This window comes from Xiphophorus maculatus, chromosome 8, assembly GCF_002775205.1.
Source record: "Xiphophorus maculatus strain JP 163 A chromosome 8, X_maculatus-5.0-male, whole genome shotgun sequence".
NCBI lineage: Eukaryota > Metazoa > Chordata > Actinopteri > Cyprinodontiformes > Poeciliidae > Xiphophorus > Xiphophorus maculatus.
In genome coordinates this window covers 26,005,832-26,027,037 of record NC_036450.1, presented here as the reverse complement: position 1 = coordinate 26,027,037, position 21,206 = coordinate 26,005,832, and the positions used below count along the sequence as shown (strand labels likewise).

At 41.6% G+C, this 21,206-nt stretch overlaps 1 protein-coding gene across 1 annotated transcript in view; it reads left to right on the top strand.

The window, feature by feature from the left end:
• The window catches only part of LOC102226431 (versican core protein-like), a 32,184-nt gene extending 19,950 nt beyond the window's left edge, over positions 1–12,234 (top strand). Inside the window, exons 10-17 of the mRNA XM_023338456.1 lie at positions 410–1,727; positions 1,819–1,932; positions 2,022–2,135; positions 6,715–6,873; positions 6,944–7,026; positions 9,596–9,740; positions 10,649–10,831; positions 10,905–12,234. Of these exons, the coding sequence (XP_023194224.1) occupies positions 410–1,727; positions 1,819–1,932; positions 2,022–2,135; positions 6,715–6,873; positions 6,944–7,026; positions 9,596–9,740; positions 10,649–10,831; positions 10,905–11,134 (2,346 nt within the window). The 3' untranslated portion in view covers positions 11,135–12,234. The remainder of the gene's footprint in view (positions 1–409; positions 1,728–1,818; positions 1,933–2,021; positions 2,136–6,714; positions 6,874–6,943; positions 7,027–9,595; positions 9,741–10,648; positions 10,832–10,904) is intronic.
• Positions 12,235–21,206: the final 8,972 nt, after the last annotated feature.

The following is a 21,206-nucleotide window of genomic DNA, read 5'->3' as shown; positions in this document are numbered from 1 at the left end:
TTGCTGGTTTGGTTCTGATTGCAGTCAGCAGTTCTGTTTTCTAGACAACAAAATGAGTAGAACACCACTAGTTGACTTTGTTGAACCAGAAGTGGCTTCAGCCAGACTTCTGAGAGGACTAGACTGCAAAATCTTATGTCAGTCTCAGTTTTGGCTATAAAAAACCAAAAAAACAAAATAAAACATGCAAGGTCATCTGCTGGACAAATGACTAATCTTGAAGCCCATCAGTTTATACTTTGAAGGTTTAAATGTCTTCGTTCTCATCCAGAAAAAAATATTCACATGTGAATCTGTGCCTCCTGTTAAGGTCTGTCAGTGACGTCAGCGAAAGTTTGACCTGTTTGAGCAAAACTAGGCAACCAATATTCTTCTTCCTGAACTTCTTTATTTGCTTCTGTACATCCAGGTGTCATTCAGCCCACGACCTCCAGAAGAAGCCCGAGGGGATCAATTTGAGACGGCGTCTCCTGTTTATGTTGAGGAGGTGGACATTGGAGACATAGACGATCTAAATTTGCATCCTTTAGACAACAGTGTCTTACAGAGTCACACAGGCAAGACCAGCGATGAGGCTACTCCTCCCACAGATACAGCCCAACAGGATGCAACAGTTCCAGTCCTTGACGACAAGCTAGCCCCCAAAGTCTTCCTAGACCCACAGACTACTGCATCTCAAGGGCCAGAAAAAGCAGCAGCCACCACCACCACCACACCTTCATCTACAGTCTCATCAATAACATCTACAACACTGCCAGGTCCTATTGTCCATAATGTTTCCCAGACCGGCCCTCACATCGTCCATGAAGGCACAGCGGACAAAAATGCCGAGGCTTTGCAAGTTCGTTCTGAAGATGGAAATGTTCCCACTCCGGCTTCAATTTTGCCTGGTGTGATGACGGATGAGGCGGAGATAGGAGGGAGAGAACCTCCAACTTTTAGCCCAGGTATAAAGTCCCAGAAAACGTCCACACACACCCAGATAGGCAACTTTGAAGGATCTGCTTCTGGACAGGAGGAGTCCTCGGGGCAAGATGATTACCTTCCAGATATACCCAGCCTCGCCAAGACACCCCCATCAATTCACCCCACCCTTCACACCAAGCAGCCTCTACACGCAACAGTCATAAAAGAAACAGACAGAGTTGCAGAGACTGCTGATGGAGCTCAAGAAACAGGCTTAGGTGCGGAGCAGATGTCTGGAGAGAGCGAGGCCTCTGGGGATCAGGGTGGTCCGGCTGACCTGCCTCCAGGGGTTAGTGCCACTGTTTTACCAGGTGTGGCACCTCTGATTCCTGAACACCAAAGTACAACAGAAACACAGGACATATACTCCAAACCCAGCAGGGTTACACATTATTCTGTCACTTTACCGGATCTCGAGAAACATTCAGCTGTCACCAACAAGCCTTCACCTCCAACGTCTGATCATACTTCAGGTCCATCCAGCACAAGCTCCACACTTAGCATGAGGGATAAGCCTGCTCCAACCACAACAGTCTTTACTCCTGACCAGACAACCCTCTCCACCCCCCAATGGGCTCCAATCTATGACCCTTCAGCTAACGCTCTCCCAAATGAAGAATCTGTGGACTATGACAGCAAAAGCTCCCCTGTTTTGCTGGAGTCCCACCCAGAGACCCCTGTACAGAGTGGAATCACAGAGCAGGCAGAGGCCTGGTCTGATTTAGAGCCTTCTGTGGAGCCCAGTCCTGTGAATGTTCAAGGTATAAGGTTTGGACATGTAGCTACATACAAATAGATGCTGGACATCACAGCTCAGCTGACTATTCCATCCTTTCTTTTGAATGTGTGCAGACCTACTGCCGTGCTCAGTCAACGACTGTCTGAATGGAGGTTCCTGCTTCGAGAAAGGCCCAGTGAACATCTGCGTCTGTACACCTGGATTCAGTGGACTGCACTGTGAAACGGGTACCCAGACACAGAGAGCCAACCACTCGATCCCCATGCTGAGAGACTGATGATGTGTAATAATAATGCACTGTGTTGTGTGTCTGCAGATGTTGACGAGTGCAACTCTAATCCGTGTCTGAATGGAGCCACCTGCTTGGACAGGGTCAACTCCTTCACCTGTCTTTGCCTACCCAGCTACACAGGAGAGCTCTGTGAACAAGGTGGAGTACAACACCTAAACAAGCTTCTGATGCTGCTGTCTGCTCTGTGAAAGAAGTGTTAGGTCAATAAATTTGAGGTTTATAAGAACTGGAACTAGAACTCTTTTTTTTTTTGAGTATCTGACCATGACCTTTGCATTCCTACACAATTCTGCGCAATTTTAATCTCACTTCAGTGATCCGTCTGGACTTTCTCCAGTAGAATTTCAACTGGGCCAATCAGCAAACAAAAGGAGTAGCTGTCAACTTTCTGCGTGTTTTAGAATTGTGTTCTGCTTGTAGTTTGGCGATGGCAGCGGAGGAAGTTAACAAAGTCGTTCAGTAAGCATTGGCAATGCTTCCTCGTTCAGCTAGGCACTTCTCTCGTCACTGTGGAGGATGGTTGTCCACACCACAGGCAAATTCCGGTAAGCTCATTAGCTCATGCTGTATTAAAAATCTCACGATAGCAATTGGGTAAAATTTTAAATTTTAATCAGAGTGCAAGCCTGGAGCAAGCGATCGTCTCTCAATAGTCGAGGGTCCAGACCCTCTGTATGAAGCAAAGTGTTTAACAAGGGGCTGCAAAAGCTGAACAAATTTATGAACCTAACACTGACCGGTGACTGATTTGTTATCCCCTTTAACAAAACATTCATCTTAATCACAGTTCGTTTTATCCATCCACACATTAATCAGAGCACCAAATGTAAATGTTATTTCAGAACACTTTTTGTGTTTGGATTGGATGTCATTTTTCTCTCCGGATCTATGCTGGCTAAGATAGTACAAAAATAAGTGCAGGATGAATGAGGGATGAAAGCTTTGAAGGACCTAATTGGGTCTTTCACTTCCATATTAAGGCATTGCTACAGGGTGATGTACAGTAATATTTCATCATTCTGTTGGTGACTTCAAAGAAGACATGGACTGACTGGGAGTCAGTGGGTAAGGTACTTGTCTTACAGTGGGTTCGATTCCAGCTTTCTGCCACACGCCGATGAGCACATGCACTTAAGTCCAACTTGTCTATCGGTCTGCATGAGCTGTGCACACATTTGCGAGTGCAGCTGGACAATCTCCAGCACCGGGCGTCGGCTCCTCTGCAGATTAGTTTCAGCCTGCCGTCCAATTCTTCTGTCATTACTCAGCCTCCCATCCAGGTTTGGACGAGGTCTCAAGAGGCGCTTGAGATTCGGATTTTCCAGAACTGACGGCTGGTTTTCAGCCACAAGAGTTATTCTGATTTCTAATGAGCACTGAGTAAATTTAAAAAGATGATAAGCTTGAGTATGTGGAACACTGGACTAATTTCAGGCAGGCCAGTTGCATTCTTTCTTCAATTTATGAGCCAGCTTATTATATCTCGAGGTAAAAGGATTGTTCGTGCAACTTCTAATCTAAAGTAATTTGTGAAACTGCAGGCTAAGAAGTTATCTAACTTAAAAGCAGAGCTTAAAGTCATTTGATTCACATCTGGGGGAAAGGTGCATGTATTTTTCAAAAGTTAGGTATGCAATCTTTTGAAGCAAATTGTTGTTGCTGGTATCTCAAGATTTGCTGTAAAAGAACCAGACTATGGTCATGGGACAAAAAAACAACAAGCCTATTTGAACAAACATTTGAATTTAACCTCATGTAGAAATATACAAAGCACAATCTTTACTATGTCATTATTTATTCAATAATATTGAAGCTAAAATGTAAAGCTTCTGAAAAACTAAGTATTGTAATTTCTGGACTATTGATGTCACTTGAATTGAAGCCACACCCACTAACTTCGAAAACAAACAAAAAAAACAGTCTGTTGGCCACACTTGTCTATAAGACATTGTAACATGACCTATTTACACATTTTTTAAAGCTTTTAATGAAATTCATACCGGCTGTAACTTGAATACTTACCGTAAATGCTTTTTCTGAACAGTGCCTGTGAAATGGCTCATTAAGAAGAAAATTAAAGCCATTGATGGCTGTTTTATCTTCCTCCTGCCGCTTCACACTAAAACCACGAAAGGTTTTGTCTACAGAGTCAGAGGTGAACAGCCTCACACTCACTTGTCTCACACCTGGCTTGTCCGCTCCTCTTCATCACTCTGCTGTCCAGCTTTTCAAAACCCATTGGTGAAAAGTCATGTATTAGCTGCACCGCAGCGTTCAGAGCGTGAGGAGCTCAAGTGAAATCTCGTCTCATCTCATTCTCATGAACCAAACATCATGTAGCATCTTCTCGTCTCGTGAGCTGGGCGTATTGTTGAAGCCCTCATTATTTACACTGCTTCCCATTTCATTATGAGCTGTGGGTGGAGGAGTTGGGGTGGGGGGGGGAATCCCCAGCCTCAAATTGTTTGTCTGCACAGTTTATCCATTTGCAAGATAAATGTGCAGCATGCTGCGTGTAGCGTTAGATGAAGCTTCCAATTTCCTCCTCGTTGCGTCCAGACGGTGGTGGACACAGCGACAGGGACACAGATGTCCTCTTGTGGAGTTCTCATAGCGGAAAGGATCAGGAAGTAAAAAAAAAATAAAACAAAACAGATAATTGCTCTATTATTCTAGCAGAAAGCTTTTGCAGCTGCTTGGCACCGACCCATTCCTGCCACATGGTGCCTCCCACCTCGTCTCCTGGATGCAGGAGACGAGGACGTGTTCTAGGCTGACCTCCTGTGACCCCCGCGCCGCAACACGTCCGAACGGCGCAGCTCATCTCACACGGCCTCAAGCGGAGGGCGGCGCTCCAGGCCTCACCTGAGCCTCCAGGTGGCTGCACAGAGGAGCCATTAGGACGAAGTGGACTGATGAAGGCTGAAACCACCAAGCCTTGACAGCAACTTTCCATTGCGATTTTTATTGGCATTCACATTATCCTGAAGCCAGTGACACAAAACAGGCTTTGTTTGCTGAGGCCAACAAAGCAGAGCGCTGACTCTGAGTCATTGTACATGGAGCTAAATGTGCCTGTCTGTGTGCTTGACCTGCACACAACGGGATATTTGTGAGGGTTAATGAAGTCCAACTGTGCGTTACTGAACTCCTTCAGTGAGTTGGGGGGGTGAGGTGTGTGGGTGTGTGTGTGTGCGTGTGTGTGTGTGTGTATGAGGGTTATTCCCCCAGCTGGACTTCAGCATCGATCTGGCTGCCGCAACAACTGAGTCTGAGAAAACAAATGAAAGCTTTTGTCTCTGTCAGCTGGAGGTTATTGTTAAGGCAGCGTGGCTCCAGCTCAACTCCCTCATTTACACAGCCTGACTGAAAAAAGCAAAACAAAGCCATCACACACACGCTCGGCTGGACCCTCCGTGCCTCTGATTACTGCGCCCGTTCATGGTGGCGTTCTTACGCAACGTCTCCACAACTGTGCTCAGCCGGAGGTTGACGTTTCACCAAAGTTTGGTTTCAGTGATGGGTGAGCAGAGCTGCTGTTTGACTTTTTCTGTTGCAAAAAAGACAGTTTTTGTAAAAAAAAAAAAAAAAATGTTGACATTCAGTTTAGTTTATTTATATAGCGGCAATTCACAACGAATGTCGCCTCGAGGCGTTTTATGAAAAAGTCATTTCAGTTCAGTCCACAGATATTCCAGTTGGTCCCAGTTATCAGGCTCAGTTAATTATTCAAAGTTGAAAAAGTTTCTAGGAAACCCATCAGGTTGCACTGAGTCATTGACTTTCAGCGTTTGCTCTCCTGGACGAACACGTAGCGACAGTTACTTGCGTTGTGTCGTTGACTCACTACATTCACTTCCTTTTCGTGACATGACATTACTTTGAGCTGGTCAACTAAGGCAACCCTGACTCATGGATGATTCAATCAATCATGGAATGATTACTTGTTGGACGATTGTCAATTTGTTCTTTATATTTGTGGCAGAAAAAAAAGAAGAATAAAAAACACAAATATGGTTGAAAACGGTCTTATTCAAAAGCTAATTGTTTAGCATACATTTACATTTAACTTGTCATTATATGGATAAGTTAAATGTCACGTCTTTTTATGTGAGAGAGAAAAAAATGAAATCCCTCCGTTGATGAAATAGTGTTTTGTTGCACCTCTTTAATATTTCATATCTTTGATCCTTTATATTTGATCTTGTGTTGTCAGTGGATTAAAATAATTAAGCTGATTAAACGCTATCTAGGGCTGTGATTAATAAGACTAATCAATAATCGTGATGATTAGCGATAATTAATCACTAATCATCATTATTGAAGATAATGACTGGTTTAGCCCCATGATAAACAGGACAGTCTGAGCATTCGACAGAATAAAACCGTTTTGATTCATGCAACGTGAGCAGCATCCTCTGCTTGTACTGTATAGTAATTCAGCTCAGTTTATTTTTAAAATTGCAACAATGCATATTAATGAAAATTTTTTGTAAATACATGAGACTGTAGCCAAGTGGCTAACTGACAAACACAAATAATAATGAAGAAAACAAATCAAATACAATACTGCTAAGTAAATGATGAAACGCATCTAAACTATATCGAGGATGCAAGCACAAGATGGAGAATTCATAATCCTACTAGCATTATAAGAACTGTGTGCGTTTGTGGCCTTTCGCTGTGTGTTTAGCATGCTGTGTTTCTGTGTGTGCAGACACCGAGGTGTGTGGGTTCGGCTGGGCCAAGTTTCAGTCCCACTGCTACAAATACTTCAAACACCGGCGGACGTGGGACGCTGCGGAGAGGGAGTGTCGTCTGCATGGCGGCCACCTGACCAGCATCCTGTCGCGGGAGGAGCAGATCTTTGTCAACCGTGAGTCTGTCGCAGGAAGAGCTGCGCTGCTTCTTCCGCTTCACTGACCAGGCCGTCCGTCCATCTGCAGGTCTGGGCAGTGACTACCAGTGGATCGGCCTGAATGACCGAATGTTTGAGAGAGACTTCAGGTGGACCGACGGGAATCCAATGGTGAGCCGATGATGGCAGGTGATGGGTTCAATGATCCGAGTGGACCAGATCGAGCAAACGTCCAATTTGTTTTTTTATTAGCAGTGAAAAAGGGTCGAATTATCAAATAGTTGAAACAAAAAACTTAAAGGGGCAATATTGAGTGAAATTGACTTTTTTCGTGTTGTAATGTAATCCCCTCATCAAAAACATACCTGGAGTGTTGCCTTGATTATTTTTCATGTATGTTTGAGAAATCTTTTACTCTCCCGGGAAAACCATTCAGCTGAGCAGAACACCTGGGTGGACCTAGCCCCGCCTAGGAGGACAAAACTCCTCTTTGGAGCCGCAGCTTCCAACCTTCCTCCTCGCAGAGCCGCTCCTTCAGACTAGTCTGCAGCAATTAGCAAACACCTGGTGGAACTGCACATCTGCTGAGCTCATCATAGGAGCTACAACTCAGAGCAACACTGTAAAAACATTGTTGAAGGGTTAATAGAGGAGCCATATTGTGATGACTTCCTGGAGGTGGAGTGTTGGAAAAAGTAGGAGTTTCTTAGAGACATAGGCCCAATTTGAAAACGTTAAATTACAAAGTCAAATTTCTTTTAAGTTATATTTGCAACATTTTTGTAACAACTGAAGGTAACAAAGTTACTTGATTGCGATATAAAGCCACACTGTGTGGCTGGAAAATACATAATACTGCCCCTTTACCACTAAAATAAATACTCTTAATCATTAGTTGCGCCTTGGTTTTTTTTTCTCTTTTTGTTGCAGACTGAGGTGCACTGCGCACAGGGAAAGCACATCGTAACAATCAACTGTTCATAGTGCAGCAGGCTGAAGCAATTAGCTGATTCTGCTTCTGACAGGCAGTTAATCTGAATCTAATACGGATTTTCTGCTCCAGAAATCCAAAGCGCCTCAGGATGTTTAGGTAAAGGTGATCAGATACTGTTCAATCTACTGATTACAGCTGTAAAACACACACACAAACACACACACACACACACACACACGCACACACACACACACACACACACACACACACACACACACACACACGCACACACACACGCACGCACGCACGCACGCACGCACGCACGCACGCACGCACGCACGCACGCACGCACGCACGCACGCACACACACACACACACACACACACACACACACACACACGCACACACACACACACACACACACACACACACACACGCACACACACACACACACACAAACACAAACAGATCACATGCTGGAGAAACAGAAATTTGATGTAAATGACTTTTATAAGCAGCTAGCACATTAACCATCATGTAAACACACGTACTCTGGAGAGATTTTCTTTCTTCACAGTTCTGCAGATTGCTGCACGCAGCAGCAGTTTCAGAATTTAAAACGTTCACTTTTTTTTCTTTTTTTTACCTTACCATAAGACAGTCCATCCTCTGCTGAGTTACGGTAAAATATTTGCTACACAGATGACTTACCAACACCGTGACACACGGAGGCCCTGACGGCAGACCTGCAGACCTGTGTTTGTTTGACATGGAACCTGAACAGGGGTGCACACGTGTGTGTGCTGCACATGTGTGTGTTCTGGGAGAAATGGGCTGCATGTGGGCCGGATTAGTTGATGGGAGCAACAAGAAAAATGTTGTTTTGATGCGTCATCATTGAGGAAGCGGACACACCCAGAGACGTTAAACCTGCAGCTTCACTTCTTCTACCAACGCCATCTGAACCAAACCACAGGACCCTTTTTGTTTGGATGTTTAATCCAACCTCCATGAGGCTTCAGCTTCTCCACCCCTGATCTATGGGTTATTTTGCCAGTGCCACCATCTGGTGGCTCAGTGAAATACATCCAGCTCCTGGTGAGCTGCTGGTGTTTTGCAGCTTCTGTCCTGCATGAGTCTGCAGATGTTAGAGAGCGGTTACTATGCAATAACTTCCAGTTTTCATTTACTCATTAAGCTTCTGGGTACATTTTGTACCTTTTTCTTTCATTCATTAAGGATGGTTAGCAGAATCAGGAAAGAATCTGATGCTGACCTTTTTCCACTTAGACGGTTCTAAGAAAAATGAGCCTGCGAGAAATTACTGGAAAATAAATAATCGCAACAGCATATTAGGACCGATGTAGGGAATTAAAGAGGAGTACATTTTCACCCAAAACAGAGACATTTTTAACTATAACACTTGGAAATGTCTGAGTTTGAAAAGTTGAAAATTTGCTAGAAAGAACCCCCTGAAATTTTTTTTTATTAATCTCAGAAAATGTCTAGAAAAAAATCCAGGGAGATGTTTCAGTTTCAAAAGTCAACATTTTTACATTGTTGGACATTTTATTTATTTATTTATTTTGAAGAGACAAAAAGTAAAAACAAGGAAAAAAACAAACTAATAATAAAACAAATGATCATGCCCAGTGCATGCAATTTTCCATAATTTGCTCGAAAAGGAGCAGGTACAAGACACAAGGTCTGAATTTCAAAGGTCCAACCTGAGTATAACTGAAGTGATATTTGAGCGTCTGATTATTGTTTGACTGTTTGTCACTAAAATGAAACGTGTTCCGGCAGCAATATGACAACTGGAGGCCCAACCAGCCGGACAGCTTCTTCCAGTCGGGGGAGGACTGCGTGGTGATGATCTGGCATGAGGGGGGCCAGTGGAACGACGTGCCCTGCAATTACCACCTGACCTTCACCTGCAAGAAGGGAACAGGTGGGCTCCAACCCGCATGTCAAACCTTTCAGTTCCCTCATTGTTCAGAACTACTCTGAACGTCTTTCTGTAGCGCACCCTGGTGTCAGAGCGCAGGCACAGAGCGTGGTACGCTGTCTACGCTACAAAACCTCAAAATTGTATTTAGTGTTTTTGGTCTAGTTTTTAGAGTAAATATATTACAAATTGACTTACAAAATAGTTTTTCAGGGAGAAATATGAGCTGGTTATAAGTCAGTAATTCCTCAATGTTGATGAAAAGAAGTTACTAGTTCCATTGGCAAGTTATTTTACTTATAAGAAGACATTTTTCCCATCTTAAAAGTGAAATTACCTGACAGTGGAACAAGTACTGTTTCATTAATGTTAAAGAATTATTAACTTAAAACAACCTCCTGTACTTACTTTGAAGTTAGCTTTGTCTTATTTTAAGTGTACTAAAATAACACCAGTTATTTGCACTAGTAAATAGTCTACAAGTCTATTCTATAGAAATAGACTGTGGGTTTTTTGTGTGTAAAAACACAAAAGAGATTTTGTGTTTTTGCTGTGTAAATAGTGAAACTAAAGTTAGAACATGTAGCATATATTTATAATTTGACAGCAAACTTTATTTTTGCTCTCAGATGCTGGAAGCCTTCCTTGCTTCCAGATATTCTCCCTGATGCCAAGATATAAAATATTGATACTTTTGATACCATTGTATCCACAGCTGTGGCTACAATGTAGCTCACCACCATGAATGGGAGAATGACTGAACACCCAGTAGTTCATACTGGTTAATTTTATCTCTCTCCAACTTACATATAAGATTGTTTATGAGTTGTGTTTAGCCGTGGCTGCACCGTCCATTGCCGATGACAGAACGTGTCCGTCGCTCTAGCCGCTCTCTGTTTCTCACCGCCCAGTGGCCTGCAGCCAGCCGCCTTTAGTGAAGCACGCCGAAGTGTTTGGAGCAAAGAAGCCCCGCTATGAGATCAACTCCCTGGTCCGATATCACTGCAAAAAGGGCTTCATCCAGAGACACACCCCGACCGTCCGCTGCTGCGCCAGCGGCCAGTGGGAGACGCCCAAAATCACCTGCATGAGTCGTAAGTGAGCTCTGAACGGGACTGAACGCCTGCAGCGGTTATCCTGCTGACACTTTTTATCTGTCTCTCTCAGCTGCGACCTACCACCAGTCAATGATTGTTGAGCACTATGGCAACAAGAGGGAAGAGCAAAAGAGGAACCACGTCCATCACACCAACGGCCAACAGAAGGCCAGTCAGACCCAGGAGCAGGAGCAGAGCTCCGGCATCCTGCAGAGCCTCTGGAGCCCCTTCCAGGCCCAAGTTCAGCAGCTGTTCAGGCAGAAGAAGCACGCGAACCAGGGGGATCAGCCCAGTCACTGAATGAGTTTGAGGTTTTGTTCGAGAATTGTGACGGCAACAGATCAATGCAGACTGGCCTTGTTGGTCCGCTGGCATCGGTAGACAGAAGCAATGTTGTTAGATCGCCTGTCTATTGATGGATCTCACAAGAACAACATGTGAGATGTGCCAACATTTATTTTCTTCAAAAAAAAAAAACAAGCAAAAAAAAAAAAAACAATAGGATATTAACTGTAACACTTGGGACTGATTCATTTTTTTTCTTAACTCAGCGATTGTCTCAGTTTTCATACAACGTCGCAAAACGTGAGTCATTGACACTCTTTCTTGTTGCTTTAGGTTTTAGAAAATGTTCATGCTGAGAACACTTTGCTAAATATGTCACAACATCGCAGAGGGTTTTGTATGTGGATGAGAGGACTCTACCTTTTATAGAGCAAGAAAACACAATTTTTGTATAAGCACACCAAGAAACTACCATTTTTGTTATGAAGTTTTGAATGTGGTCAATATAAATTACATTACTAGTACCAGAAAGACTGCATAGCATATGAACCACTAATATTCAAAGTGATGGCTAGACGAGGAGTGTTTCAGTCCAATCCAACAGGCAGGTTGGAAACGGTTTTCCCAGATGACTTTGGGTCCTTACAGCAGCACAATGCACCCTGGCATACAGCAACAATAGAACAGCTTCAGTCACGCAACAATAAATGTATGTTGTTGACTTGGCCTCCAAATTCCCCAGATCTCCATAGAACTGAGCATCTGCAGGTTGTGCTGGACAAATGGAAAGGTTGTTCTCCACTTCTGACACCTGCTGAGTGTGCAGGACATCACAGCACACCTCTGTGGTCCAGAGGGATCCAACAGTCCTCTGGTCAAAGGTGTTCTGTCAGGAAAAGGGGGACGGACACACTGTTAGGCAAGCATGTCATAATGTTATGCCAGATTGGTGTACGTCATCATTTAAAGGGGCAGCATTATGTATTTTCCAGGCACATTCAAATAACTGTGTTGCCTTCAGTTTTTTATAAAAAAGCTCAATATATCAAATATGACCTAAAAGAAATTTGACTTTTGTAATTTAACGTGGGCTGCACAGTGGCACAGTGGCGCAGTTGGTAGCACTGTTGCCTTGCAGCAAGAAGGTCCTGGGTTCGATTCCTGGCCAGAGTCTTTCTGCATGGAGTTTGCATGTTCTCCCTGTGCATGCATGGGTTCTCTCTGGGTACTCCGGCTTCCTCCCACATTGGTCTCTCTAAATTCTCCCTGTGTGCATGGCTGTTTGTCCTGTATGTCTCTGTGTTGCCTTGCGACAGACTGGCGACCTGTCCAGGGTGACCCCGCCTCTCACCTGGAACGTAGCTGGAGATAGGCACCAGCAACCCTCCCGACCCCATTAGGGACAAAGGGTGAACAGAAAATGGATGGATGGATAATTTAACGCCTTGAAATTGGGTTGTTTTTTGTTTTTTTTAAAAACTCTTGCTCTTTCGGAAACTCCGCCAGGAAGTCATCACAACATGGCTCCTCTGTTAATCCTTTAACAACGTTTTACCTGCGTTTCACTGAGATGTAGCTCCTATAATGAGCTCAGCAGATGTGCAGTTCTACCAGGTGTTTGCTAATTTCTGCTGGCTAGTCTGAAGGAGCTGAGGGATGGGAGTTGCAGGTGGAAATTTGGAAACTGCAGCTCAGAGGAAGAGCTGTGTCCCAAAGGCAGGGCTAGGTCCACCCAGGCATCTTGCGCAGCTGAATGGTTGCCATGGAGATTAAAGGATTTTCTTTTTCAATCATGCATGAATGAATTAAAATGACACCCCAGGTATGTTTTTGATGAAGGAATAACATTATAACATGATGTAAAGTTCAAAAAAGTAGATTTTTACATAAAACTGCCCCTTTAGTCATTTGCTTGAACACTTTGCTTTAGACTGGAATAGAATTCCAAATGATTGAACATGAATGGGCTTTATTATCTTTTGGTGATTCAGATGTGATGTGCGTTTTGGCCGTTAGTTCTGTCTTCATCTCATCATTTGATGAAGTAACGGGACATAAATTGATCCAACTCTTTAAGGATTAAGGTGCCACTGTGATCAGATTGAGGGACTGTTATTCCCAGGAAAAAAGCAACATGTGTCTACCTTGTTTTGACTTTGTCTGGAGTTCCAGGAGTTTATGAAGCAGAAGTGCCAGCAGCTGCTGGGACAGTTTACCACAAATTACCAGATGGAGTGCGCTAATAACATAAAATTTGCATGTTCCATAAAGTAATCTTTCTGCACGCATTTGGCAGCCTGGGCGTGGCCATGGAGGGAGCTGAGATGCACAGCAGAGAGAGTGTGTTCAAAAACAACATGTCAGTTAGCAGAGCAGTTGCACTGGTGCCTTACTTAATGCTTAAAGGATAAGTTACTCATAAAACACCAAGTACTGGATCAGTCAGACACACACTGTTTGATCCTTTTATACAGTTTGACTGATTATTTTTTTGATTTTCTAAGGAGGTGATTTGCAGAGAGGTTGTGAGCAGTTGCTATCTTACCTGCACAGAAACAAATGCAGACTGTACATTCACAGGCCAGTTCCAATGCAGACCTAACACAAGTCCAAAATATTAAAAGCAGATCACTTTTCAAATATAAAATTATAATATATAGAGCAAATTTTATCTTTTCGTATTCTAATCGCATAGTTGTTTTTACGATTTGTTTCCTCTTTAGAGTTTTTTATGTTGTTGGGGTGAAAACGGGACATTAATGCACACAAAGGTAAAAATGGAATATTCAAAATTTGCAATGTGTGCTGTTTCGGCTATTCATGAGTTATGTATTATGAAGCCATCTGACTTTAACTTATTACATACTTTTACTATGAATGGACTGTGATTAAGTAAAGGCTGGTTGGGCCAGAGGTGATTTATCCTTTATTATCATCATTCTTAATGTTTACAGATTTTTGCCTCTCATTAATATGAATTTGAAACATTGTTACCATGTAGTCTTTATGGTGCATTACTAGGTTTTTTTTTGGTTTGTTTGTTTGTTTATTTTTTGATACACACTGTATGTGTTTCGACATTGTGCAACTCAAAATCAGTGCAAGAAACTGACCGTACAAATTCTTGTAGTTTCTCCATCACAAGTTTTTTTTTTTCATCCACATGCTGCACAGCTGGGATCTGTGTTCTGAAGTCTAGAAATAACAGACAGAGATAAACAACCTTTTCATGCGCCTTTTGAAATATTTTTCTACATTATGTCATTACTGTACTTGATATATCTGTGGTGCAAAAGGCTTATTTTTATGTAATCATTGTTCCATCCATTTTAACTGCGCAACATCTCATTATCGGTGTTTTATTGTATTTGTGTTTAAAGTCGAGACGTTGTAATAAAACCTTTACAGCTTTATGAAAAAGGCTCTGGTGGGATTTCTTGCTCTTGCTCTCATCTCCTGCTCTACAGTCTACAGACCTTCTGATGTAGAATCAGATGAATGCCGTGAAATTAGACCACATAAAGCATTTCAATATTTATTCCAAAAAAGCACGAGGACTGTTTGACGGTGAAAAAGCAGTGAAATCAGGCCGATATTATGGTTATAGTCTCATTTTTCTTGTAGCTGTTACTATTTGACGTCACTACAAACTGTGGAATAATGCGATGGATCCTGAGTGTGTATTTGGTGATGCTGGTCTAAATTCACTAAAGTCCCACAGATGTTCTGAAACCTCCCGACTGAGCGGTGACCACACACACGACGCACTATCTGTTTCTGCCAAACTTAAAATTAATCAATAATAGATAATCGTAAGTCTTTTTTTTTTTATTGAAATCATAGAACATCAAACACTATAAAACACTGTTTACTCTGCTATTCACCGGAACCTACATTGCATCTACATTTCGGATATTGTAGAGCTTGGTGTCATTCATTCCTCCAGGCTAACTTAGACTGAAAGTTATTTTGTATAATCAACAAGTTCATATCTGTAGGAAATCAGACTGAGATCTCACAAAATGAAAATAACGCAATGAACACAAGTACAATGTCTGCGCACAGGTACTGTTTGAGAACAGAATCTGTTTTAATTTTATAAATATGTCCAGAAGTATCATTACTCTTCTCAATAATCAGTGGAAATCATTTGTATGCATTATATTAATCAACATATTCTCATAATTCCTGACCAGCTTTCAACATGTTTCCTCTGATATTTTGATGATTTTTCTTTGGAAAGAAATTTTAGCTCTATGAGTAAGAAGGCCTTTTTTTCCAGAAGTCAGGAATCTAGCTGGGCAACTTCAAAATAATATCACTACTATCAGCTAGAAACGGGTCTAAATCTTTCAGAGAATTTAATAACTTTGGTTTCAACTGATGATGAAATGGGGCAGTTTTCATAGCCTAAAGTGACTATAGAACCAAAGACAGTCGTAACTAAAACATCGTCATGTTATCTTCCTGTTCACTCTGTCAGACGATTTAAACCTTATATTATATTAAGAAAAGCTAAAACGAAAAGAGAAAAGAAATTAATTTGCAGCAATCCTAGTTTTACAGTTTTCTTTTATTGTGTGATATAAAACTACAATGCCAAAAAAGTGAACAAGAAAAAAATAAAACAAAAGCAAACAAAACAAGGAGAGATTTACAGATGACACTATATATTAATCCAATGCTTAAAAGAGAAATCAATAAGAACATGATGTAGTCTGGATTTTCATGTTGGTGTAATCTTTATTTTTGCAGCATCATTTTTTCAAACTGAGATTTTCAGACTGAGATTAAAAACTCATGTCAGACTGACAGTTTGTGTAAGATCATCAATGATTCCCTCAAACAGCAAAATTCAGTCACACAGGAGCTGCTGTGGGAACATATGAATCATCCCGAACAGCTGAGAACTGATGTCTTTTTTTTTCTCAAACTTTACTGCACCTGAAGTGAAGAAAGCTGATATTGTTTGCTATTTTCAGCTGTTTTTCTTCTACAAAACTGTGCATGAAACAGAAAAGGTCATTTTATTAGCTAATCACGGTAGATGCCTCTGCTACCAGTTATGGTAGAAATGCTGCAGATAACCTGAGCCCTGGCAGCTGACTTCTCATGTTTTACACAAACAGCCTTCATGAATCCAGTATGAGACTGGATTCATGTGTTTTCATGTGCGTCAACATGAAAACCAAGACGTCACCAAAGCTGCTCTCATTTGCTTCCTAAAAGCAACCTTTACTTTGGCAGGAAGCTTGAATTACGGTTACAGAACCGACTGTAGGGAGCCCGGTGAATTGGCTCTGTGTTTGGTGGAAGTGTGATCCCTCCCTGTGGAAACACACGTGCTGCATTACTGCATGACTCAGGAACTATCCATCTGCAGACGGCCTGTGTGGAGTCAAACAGCCTCCCCCTGGTCAACGTTGTTCTTTTTCCGTTTTTTTTTCTATCTGCTTCTAAAGCCTGCCTCATTAGTTGTCCTCTTACGTGGAGATAATGGGCACATGAAGAAGGTTTCAGGGATTATGATGGGTTTAGTTGACTTTTAATTTCAAGATCCTAACGGTTTCCTTATTGTGCAACTGGAACGACGAAGTTCCCCGAAGAACAAAGAAAATCCCCCAAAATACTCCGACTGACAAACAAAGTTAAGCACAGAAAAATAATGGTCTGACTTGAAGCTAAAGCCACGCGCTTCCAGACAGGAGAGGAGCAGAACGTGACATATGTACGGCATCAGGACTTAATAGGGGATCTGTATGGTCGGGCCCAACCGGCCAAATCAGTAGTTATTGTCGCAGTCGCGTGATGAAAATTGCATCACTTTGTTCTCATCCTCCTCTTGTCCTCCCTTTCTTGCTCCTCTAGTGAACTTTACCTTTCTCCACGCAAAAATTTTGTGTGATTGCTCAGAATTTTGGGGGTGTGTTTGTTTATGTGAACAACAGCCCCAACTACTCAACTTCCAGTTTTTTCGCCCAGAAAAAACGGTGTGTGTGAAAACGAATGTCCCGAAACCACATGACTCTACGTCAACCGTTCGACTTCACCCCATCCAGTGGGGCCTTCACAAGTCTGGACTTGTGAAGGCCCCACTGTCTGGACTGACCAACAGTCAGTCCAGACAGTAAGTAAAGGTCACCACACAGGTCAACGTTACCAACAATTAACCAATGTGTGTCAAGATTTCGATAAACCTCTCTACATCTGATGCTTGGACCTCATGAACAAACATGTGTCCCTATTGATATCATTGTTCAGCTCAATAACTGCGTTCCTTTCAGAGAGCTGCAGTTTTCATTATGCTGAGTGCAGCATGGAGGAAGAAGAAGAGAATAAAGTGAAGAAATACCCAGAATATCAATATGTTTCTGGATCTTTGTTATTCCTGAGAGATAAATTATTCACACTGGGAAACAGCAGATCTCTCATCATCGTGTTTCTTCAAAATGAGGCCTGTCGACTGTTCTGGAGCCACACTCTGACTCAGGGTATCACCGTCACTGTTGCCCTGGATAGTCAGAAACATCCTGGGGAGGGCAGAGCATCCTGGCTCTAGGAGTACAAATGACAAATTTGACTTTGCAGGCGCTGTGGTTGGGCAGTACGACGGAGTATTAGGGGCATTATCAGAAAATAAATGTATAATAAAAATAAGAGAATAAGAGAATTGTAATTGTATGATTTTATTCTCAAAATGTGATTACTTTATTCTCGTATTATTTCAACTTTATTCTCACAATATTATGAGAAAGTAGTATGGCTATTTATTCTCATAATACTATGGCTTTAATCTCATAGTTTTATTTAAATTTTTTCTAAGTACGGTCCTAATGCTCCATCATAGAGCAGAAATATGAATTAGGAAACAGAGCTGACATTGAGCTGTCATAAGGTCAGCTGTGTAATCATGTAAAATATCATCTAAAAGTAAAATATCCTAAACTATTTTAACAATCTTTTAAATGATAAATATTGTATGTTTTGTATAAGTTACATTTTGTTCCATATCTGACATATTGTGTGGAAGTGTAGAGTAGTAAATGAAAAACATACAGTACAGACCAAAAGTTTGGACACACCTTTTAATTCAATGACTTTCCTTTATTTTCATGACTATTGACATTGTAGATTCACACTGAAGGCATCAAAACTATGAATAACACATGTGGAAATATGCACTAAACAAAAAAGTGTAAAACAACTGAAAATAGCCCTTATATTCTAGTTTCTTCAAAGTAACAACCTTTTGCTGTGATTACTGCTTTGCACACTCTGCATTTTCTTGATGAGCTTCAAGAGGTCGTCACCTGAAATGGTTTTCACTTCATAGGTCAACCTGCTCTGTCAGGTTAATAAGTGGGATTTATTGCCTTATAAATAGTCATGAAAATAAAGAAAACCCATTGAATTAGAAGGTGTGTCCAAACTTTTGGTCTGTACTGTATGTAGTTTAGATTTTTCTTTTACAGAAGAGAGCTGTCATAAGTGAGAGTGGAAATCCCACAATGCAATATTTATACAGCTAAACTTATTGAAACTTCATGAGCTGAGTAAAATATTTTTAGAAATATGTACAAAGTGAGAAATTAGGAAATAATCACGACGAAGCAATTTGACGCTGAATAAGCTGATGTCTTGTTGTGGATTCTTGGTTTATTTTTTGTGCATTCAGAAGTTTGTAACAGTCTGAATATCTCATTTTATTTTCATGTGAATATGGTGCAGAAGTAATACGTTTATATTTCTTTCTGCCTCACTTCATTCATTATTTCTCTTAGTCGTTACATGAACTATTCATATTTATGACTGGGTGAAAGAAATAAGAAAATAAATGAAATGAAATAATGTTCAGTAATTTGTCAGGGATTCAGCCAGAGACAGTAGCAACATGTCAGCCTTCAGCTTGGGAACCTAAACCTAAATCTGTGCCTGTGAACACATCATGCCCATATATGGAAGAATCCCTTCCTGCTTTCATATAGCAACGACAGGTTGGCTGGTGTTTGCTCAGCATGCTGGGAGACTGAGAGACGCTTCCAACAGGGTCTTGGAGAGCTTAGACAGCATGTCAGCAGCCACTTAATGCCAGCACATCTGCCCTGCTCACACACAGGCCTGGCTTCATCCAGTGCCTGACCTCACCTGACTATGTGCCATCAACATTTTGCCACCAAGCGTTTCCTCTTTAATCTCATCCAGCCGTTTTTATTTTCACCTGCCACCTAGGGAGTGGGCTGCACACTTTCAGCACAGATTTAGATTTTACAAACTCTAAACTGTTGATTACGGTGGAAATCCGAATTTATCCGTTGATGGAAAAGGAAAGACATTATTTCTCTTTGTTATGAGCACCGGAAACCCCCCCAGGCCCCCCCCCCAAAAAACAGCTGTAAAGATGTCAGTCTGTTTCTGCTTCAAATAAAGGTTGAAGTAGGTTTAGAGAGGTTCATGTATTTGAACCTTAAATAACATGACAAATATATCTTGAAAATAACTTAAACCTAAAAGTGATATAATTTAAGCCAAAAAGTCATAAAAACTCCTCACGGCAACTGTTTTAGGATTTTGGTTTGATCTGGTTTGGAGTTTCAGGGTTTCTGGTTTAGTTTCTATGCATTCTTGCTAACTGTGTGTTCATCTCTCTGCTGGGTCTGGTTCTGCTTTTGTGTTTATCAATCATTTCTGTCTCAGCTCTCTCCAGCTCCTTGCCTCCACCCCAGCTGATGCTTGCTGCTAAGCAACCACCTGTCCAGCATACACACCTCCCTGTTAGTCAACCCTTTGTCAGATCCTTCAGGTTTTTTTCCTTCGTGCTATGCTGCCAGCATAACTCACACCAGAACTTTACAAATTCACTAAACCACCTACTTTGGCCCTCAGAATCCCAATTACTAAATAATTATGCCGATTGGTTTTTGGGTACATTTTTATGTTTTCATTCACTTCAAGCTACATCATGTAACAACAATATATATTTTTTACATAATTGCAAAACTGTCACTATGTGGTGGGAGTATAATATGAGACTGTGAAGAGATGGAGTTCTACTTCTATGAACAATCTTAAAAACAACCAATCAAAGCCAAGGGGAGTGTCTTTGTGTTGTCAATCATGCTCATGTACAAACATGTGTATTTGTTCACATGACAGCAGGTGCACCTGGCAGAAACAAAGTCTGGATGTGCATTTTCAAAAAATATGTTTTAGCAGTTAATTAATCAGATATTATTATTTGATTTGGATAGTTTAAATCCCTTAATAAATACATTTCAAAGCTGAATTTTGCACTTAGTTTATCTTCATCTCAAATTCAAATTTATTTAATGATCTAAATCATGTTAAGTGTGACAAAAGCGAAAACCCCAAAACAATCCATAATACTATTTTACTGCGTGTACTGTATGGGTTCTTTGATTATCCTGGAAATGTACTAAATTAAAAAATCTTAAAATGTTTCCTTTACTGATTTAAACCACTGAAGCAACTAACTCAAAAACCCCAACTTTAGGGAGCATTAAAAAAGGAAAATCCTTTGAATTAAGTCGTAAAATACAGCGAACAACATTTCATCCAGTCTACATCTACTGAAACAAACATCTGATGAAGACATAAAAGAGTCAATTTTAACTTTTAGAACAGGTCATGCTAAAAGTATTGTGTCCAAAAGAATATAATGACAAGCATCAACAAGGCTTGTTCTGCTCTTTCAACTTAAACCCAGTAACTGTATCAAAAATAGCGCTTTATCAAAGCATTGACACAAAGTTGAGAGTAAATCTTCTGGAAGCTGCTTAGCTGTGTGCTTCTTATAGCTGAGCCATGCTCTGAAGCCAAACACTGTGACAGCCTACAGTCCCTGCATTGCTCTAGAAGTGACAGCGACCCAAGCAACACGAGCAACGCTGCTTCTACTCAGGCAAAGCATTTTGGGAGGAAAATTGCTATTTATGTCGTCCACTATCCTGAATGTCATCTGATCAGTGCAAACAACCCCCTGCCCCAGTCCCTGCCCCTGCCCCAGCCCCAGCCCCAGTCCCAGCCCCAGTCCCAGCCCCAGCCCCAGTCCCAGTCCCAGTCCCAGTCC